Source organism: Malania oleifera, chromosome 4 (genome assembly GCF_029873635.1).
Source record: "Malania oleifera isolate guangnan ecotype guangnan chromosome 4, ASM2987363v1, whole genome shotgun sequence".
NCBI classification, from domain to species: Eukaryota; Viridiplantae; Streptophyta; class Magnoliopsida; order Santalales; family Ximeniaceae; genus Malania; species Malania oleifera.
In genome coordinates, this window is record NC_080420.1 from 114,958,942 (window position 1) to 114,965,938 (window position 6,997).

The 6,997-nt window shown below is 34.9% G+C and overlaps 1 protein-coding gene across 1 annotated transcript; it reads left to right on the plus strand.

Moving 5' to 3' along the window:
- Nucleotides 1–232: 232 nt before the first annotated feature.
- On the plus strand, nt 233–6,372 carry LOC131152695 (probable linoleate 9S-lipoxygenase 5). The gene is made up of 9 exons (XM_058104503.1): nt 233–383; nt 2,249–2,538; nt 2,820–3,060; nt 3,211–3,552; nt 3,672–3,757; nt 4,125–4,232; nt 4,335–4,636; nt 4,726–4,989; nt 5,365–6,372. Exons 1-9 carry the CDS (start codon nt 266–268, stop codon nt 6,116–6,118), a joined length of 2,505 nt encoding a protein of 834 aa, XP_057960486.1. The 5' UTR covers nt 233–265; the 3' UTR covers nt 6,119–6,372.
- Nucleotides 6,373–6,997: the final 625 nt, after the last annotated feature.

Here is a 6,997-nt window from a genome sequence, read left to right on the forward strand (position 1 = left end):
ACCTTTTCTCAATTTATACTTAGTTTCTTTTCATCTCTTTGGTTCCGTTTTGATAATCGATATAGTTTATATATATCGGTCGTTTGTATATATATATATATATATATATATAAAGTTTTGTTTTGATATATATTGTATTATATTAAGAAGCTAAGGAGACAGATCAATGGTGTTGGAGAAGGGGATGGATGGGACGACGTCGTTAAAGGGAGAAAATGAGAAGAATATTAATGGTGTGATAAAAGTAGAAGGAAGGGTAGTGCTGATGAAGAAGAACGTGTTGGATTTAAATGATTTGCATGCATCTGTTCTTGATCGCCTTCATGAGTTGCTTGGACGTCGAGTCTCTCTGCAACTCATTTCTGCTGTTCATGCTGACCCATGTAAGTTCTTCAATTTATTATATTATATATTACAATTATGTAAATCTCATGTATCATAATTGATACATATATAAAAAAATTCGATATTTTTTTATAAAAAGTTAAATGGGTGATCTAGTAGGTACCTTACCTGAACTCAACTCACCCGTTTATTAATTGAGTTGGATTCGAGTTAACCCATTTATAAATGAGTCACTCATTCTTAGATCCAAATCAATTTTAACTGAGCGGGTAACGGATTACCCCAATTTGGTCATGACCCATTTTAGCTAGTGCATTTTATTTCAAAAACTATAAATATAAATAAATATATATATTGATATGAAATATAATATCATATAAAGTATATCTTGAAGAGTATTATGTGAAGTTTGGGTAAGGTTTGGTGAGCTAGGTTACAATTAAGGTGCCCTAATTAGGTGTCAATGTGGATTTGCAAAATAATTATGCTTGATCCAATATTTTTGATATTTCATGTCACTAGCATTTTTATTTTCCTCAATCAAACTTGAATAGATTTTAATTTAAATATTATTTAAGAGAAAAAAGTCTATAAAAAATAGATTTCCTTTTTCTCCTTTATAACCTTTTTCCTTTCCCACACATATTTTATCATTCGAACAAATCTAACGTTGTACTCATTTAGGAATGTAAATTTGCAATTTTTAATCCGAAATTTTACAAATTTTTAGATAAAATTTAATATTATTTTGGTTATTTAAGTATCTATTAGGTAAATAAAATCAGATTCAAAATTTTAAATACTAATTTCAGAAAATAATTTTAAAAATGAAAATATGAGATATTGAGTAAGCACACGTGGGGAAATTTTTTTAATGAGGCAAACAATATTGACAATGTGACATTCAACTACAAGTCACATGGATGAAAAGTAATTGTTAAATTCGTGAGCAATATGACCAATTCTATTAATTTTTTGATTTTAATTTTAGGATGCTCATGAATTTGAATTTATGACTTGTACGTAAGAAATGATGAAGGGTATTCTAAGAAAAATATAAATCGAGAACTGACTTTTCTTTCTTTAATTAATAGCATAGATTTAGAAATGTTTATAAAATTTTAATCACAAATCGTATGCATGCATTCATTTAGTGGAAATGGTTATTTCAACAAGCAATCATGATACGATTTCCTTAAATAGTGTAACTATTTAGTTGAGTTTACCATCTAATTTAGAAAATGTTTGGAAAAAAATGTTCGAAAGGCTAAATTTTCTTGTTTTCGATTGAACTAATTTGGACACCCTCTTCAAATTCAAACTAGTTATTAGTACATTATAAGGAGAAAATTGGAACCTAATCGAAAGAGACCATTTGAACATTTATTATTCTCTATCTGTAACCCATAACATATCCAATGAAGATATTGATTTTCAAAGTCTTGAAACTGGAGAGGTATCCCATAAAATGTTTCAACTTGAAGCTCAACCAATCTTGTCAAGTCTAGGTTAGCCTAGCCAGTAAAGTGTGAAACCCGAAAGTTGAAATTTGAAAAGTCATTCTTGTCTATTCTATGTTATGAATTAATAAAAAAAAATTGTATTGTCATGTGTGTTTACGATGGTGGCATGTTTTTTTTTTTTTTTGTAAGCTATTTCATTTCCATACTATCATAGTTTCTATTCCACTTTTGGAACCAGATATAACCTTAAACTCAATTTTTTTGCAAAAGGAAATTTTTTTATATTTTATATTTTTTTCTCTATTTCAAATGTGAGTAAAAAGTAAAAATTTATTCAAACATGAAATAAAACTAAGGAAAGTTAATGTTTGGATTATTTGTTGAATATAAGTATACACTAAACCATGAAGCCAATTTTGAGCTTGGATATGATTTTGCAGCAAATGAGCTGAGAGGGAAACTTGGAGGGCCAGCATACTTAGAAGAGTGGACTACAACATTCACTGGTTTAGCTGCTGGGGAGTCTACTTTCAAGGTTACATTTGACTGGGATGAAGGGATAGGAGTTCCAGGGGCACTGCTCATAAGAAATAACCACCACAGTGAATTCTACCTCAAGACTGTCACACTCGAAGATGTTCCTGGTCACAGTCCGATTCACTTTGTTTGTGATTCATGGGTTTATCCGGCTAAGCGTTACCAAAAAGATCGCATTTTCTTCACTAATAAGGTAATTTGTGCAAGATGATGTGCAAGGTGGTTCCACAGGCTCATAAATTCTAAAGAGATTTTACATAACACCCACCTAAGTTTAACACTCGAAATTGAAGTTGGATTTAAATGTTCACGACACTTTTCCTAGTACTAGTTTTGCTATCTTTTGTTTTCCTAGTATTATACTGATCTAAGAATAGGATTTCTTCACACAAAACCATGTCTAATGAGCATTTGTTCAAGACTTCACTAGTGATGAACTAAAAGATGTTTGAAAATTTTCTACTTTTGTTACAGACATATCTTCCAAGCGATACCCCGGTGCCACTATGCAAGTACAGGGAAGAAGAACTAGTGGGCTTGAGAGGCAATAAAAAGGGAGAGCTCGAGGAATGGGATCGAATTTATGACTATGCTTACTATAATGATTTGGGAGACCCAGACAAGGGTCCAAACTATGCCCGTCCAGTTCTTGGAGGGTCTACCGAGTTCCCCTATCCTCGTAGAGGAAGAACTGGTCGAGCACCAACCAAGACAGGTATATATACACTTCCATCATTTTCTTGTTCCCATTCCTCAAGAGTTAATAACCATATTACCATCACATGAGAATTAGCACTTGTTACTACATGTTCTATTGCCTCTTGCTCTTGACATTGCCTTTCACTTCAATTCATTAACTCAACAGACCCCGAGAGCGAAAGCAGGCTGTCCCGGCTAGATGGCTTAAACATTTATGTTCCAAGGGATGAACGGTTCGGTCACTTGAAGATGTCAGATTTTCTCGCTTATGGATTGAAATCCATTGTTTATTTCCTTCTTCCGGAGCTAGAATCCCTATGTGACATCACACCAACCGAGTTTGACACATTCCAAGATGTACTGGACCTCTATGAAGGAGGTATCAAGCTACCAGGTGACCCTTTGCTGAACAAAATTAAGGAAAACATCCCATTTGAAATGCGCAAGGAACTTGTTCGAACAGATGGCGAAGGACTCCTCAAATTCCCAATGCCCCAAGTAATCAAAGGTAGTATGTACATATATGCTTTTAAAGACCAATGCTGCTTTTAAGAATGTCATAGTTCATATATTTTTGTTCATTCCCTTCAAGAACATTTAGATATTTAAGCCTTCTTATTTATGCAGAGGATAGGTCTGCATGGAGGACAGATGAAGAATTCACAAGAGAAATGCTAGCTGGCGTAAACCCCGTTGTCATCCGTGGTCTCCAAGTAATCTAACATTATCAATATTAACTCGATTAACATTCAATTGCTCTCCCTTACTGTATTCTGGCCTTTGACAGTCAACATATCCCAAATGAGCATTTTACATATCCCAAATGAACATTTTTCCCATTTGGAAAAGTAAAAATGTCAAATGGTGTAGATGCCCTTTTAAAATCTAGAATTAAAGATAATTGGATTCTAAAAGTGATTTTGGATCATCAGAAAAATCTTCCAAACAAAATCTAAAGTGCCCAATTAATCCTCACTTCTATTATTTATTTTAATTCACAGGATTACCTTCTGGCTGCAATTGAATTAAGCTTGTACTGGTTTTTTAACTTACAGTAACATCTAAATTTTTCAACTGCAGGAGTTCCCACCAGCGAGCAAGTTGGATCCTAAAGTATATGGAAACCAGAACAGTTCAATAACCAAAAAACACATTGAGAAGATCCTAAAGGAGCTGACAGTTGAGGAGGTAATCTTTTTTAATTTACTCTCATTTTCAATTGAAGAAGCCTGAAACATCCTTGCTCTCAATAAGCCTTAATATAAGAAGTATGTGTATTTTTCTGACTAGGCAATCAAAACCAACAAGCTATTCATATTAGATCACCATGATGCACTGATGCCATACCTTAGGCGAATAAACACTACTTCGACGAAAACTTATGCCACGAGGACTCTCCTCTTCCTGAAAGATGATGGAACTCTAAAACCTCTTGCAATTGAATTAAGCTTGCCACATCCTGAAGGGGAACAACATGGCGCCAATAAAGTATTCACGCCGGCAGAACATGGTGTGGAAGGCTCCCTTTGGCAGCTCGCTAAGGCTTATGCTGCTGTAAATGACTATGGCTATCATCAGCTCATCAGCCATTGGTACAATATGTTTAAAAAAATAACTGCTTCAGAGCAACAAGCAATTGTTCTTGACATGTTATCTGAAATTTTTTGAATCTCTTTGACAGGTTGAATACCCATGCAGTGATCGAGCCATTTGTGATAGCAACGAACAGGCAGCTGAGCGTGCTTCATCCAATTTATAAGCTTTTGCATCCCCACTTCCGCGATACAATGAATATAAATGCTCTCGGTCGGCAAATGCTTGTCAATGCCGGTGGAATACTTGAGATGACAGTGTTCCCCTCAAAATTTTCAATGGAATTGTCAGCTGTTGTTTATAAGGAATGGGTGTTCCCAGAGCAAGCACTCCCTGCAGATCTCATCAAGAGGTAGATCGCTAAATTACATTTCATTATCATTTGGAACGAGCCATTTAGAAAATAAGTGGGAAACATTGTGCAGAATGTCTGGGAAATTTCATTGGGAAAAAACCAAAGACAAAAATCAACTATAGGGATTGAAACTAAGTGTGGAATTACAAGAAATAGTTGTGATTCCATCAAATATGAAAATCAATCTTTTAAACTTGTTGAAAATTGATCTTTTGCTTAACCAAAAAGTTCCATTCTGTTTGCTTATTAACAAAAAACAAAACAATCAATGTACAAACCATAGAAAGCATACAATAATGTGGATTGCAATCAGTCGAAATAGAATTGTGATCTTAGTAAAAAATAGCATATTATTAACGTTGTTTTATACAGAGGAGTGGCTGTTCAAGACTCAAATAGCCCCCACGGCCTACACCTGCTAATAGAAGACTACCCATATGCTGTTGACGGGCTTGAGATCTGGTCTGCAATCAAAACATGGGTTGAAGAGTATTGCTCCTACTACTACCATACCGATGAAATGATCCAGGCAGATCACGAGCTTCAGCACTGGTGGAAGGAACTTCGAGACGAAGGTCATGGTGACAAAAAGGATGAGCCCTGGTGGCCTAAACTGGATAACGTCCAGGACCTAACACAAACATGCACCATTATCATATGGGTAGCTTCTGCTCTCCATGCAGCAGTCAACTTTGGACAGTACCCTTATGCAGGATATATCCCAAACCGTCCGACCATGAGCCGCCGGTTTGTCCCGGAACCAGGAAGTCCTGAGTATGAGGAGCTGAAGTCAAACCCAGACAAGGTTTTCTTGAAAACCGTTACTGCTCAGCTGCAGACCCTTCTTGGCATTTCCCTGGTAGAGATTCTGTCAAGGCATTCCAGTGATGAGGTTTATCTGGGACAAAGAGCTACTCCTGAATGGACTTCTGATGCAGCACCATTGGAAGCCTTTGAGAGGTTTGGGAAGAGGCTGGGGGAGATTGAGAATAGAATTACAGAAATGAACGATGACACAAGGTGGAAGAACAGAGTTGGGCCAGTCAATATGCCATATACATTGCTGTTTCCTAGCAGTGAAGTTGGTCTCACTGGCAAGGGGATTCCCAATAGCACCTCAATCTGATTCTTTTCTCATTGGATTCATTCTCTCCCACTTAATGTCCTTCAATTTGTTATTTCACTTCTGCAAGAAGGCATGTGCGGTTAGTCTAAATAAATACATGTATAGGTGCTCATAGTATTTATAATTTCTTAAGATAAATGCTTTTGTGATTGATAATGGGAATTGGGTTCAAAAAATCCCATGTGATTTCTAAATTCTTTCATATGTGATTAGTTGTTTTTGGAAACTTAATAAAAGGATCTTGCAATCAATTATGTTTTTGTGTCAATTTTATTGGTCATTTGACTCATTTTTGCTCCTTTGATGAATAACATTGTTCTGATTCTTTCCTTTGTTCTTTTTTTTTTTTTTTTTCTTATAGGCAATCAATTATGTTTCTTATTGAATTATGCATGAATTCATTTGCGAGCAAAGGATATAGAGAAAAAAAAAACGTTTTTTTTAAACTTAGGCATTCATCACACTACTAGGAATTCTTTTCAAAGGTGTCAATAAGTGTAATAACGATTCATTTGATTTCATATTTATAGAAAGTTTAGGACAAAAATGTCTTTAAGAGTTTGTCTACCACATGGAGTGAAAATAAAAATGTTAACTAATGGTCATTTGATTGGTCATATTAGAATCAATTTTGGAAGCTTTCATTGGTGTCTTTTTTTTTTTTCTAACAAAATTGAAAAACTTTATTGATATGCCCTCACTTTTGGCAGAGGAATACCGTGGTTACAAGACAAATAATAGGGAGATTACAAATAATGAAATTAAAACCCTCCCAAAAACAACACCAATAACCAACCAAACCAAGACAACAAATTCGAACAATGCTAACTAAGAAACAAGTCTAAACAGACCTAGATAAAATCAAAAAAACTTTAAACA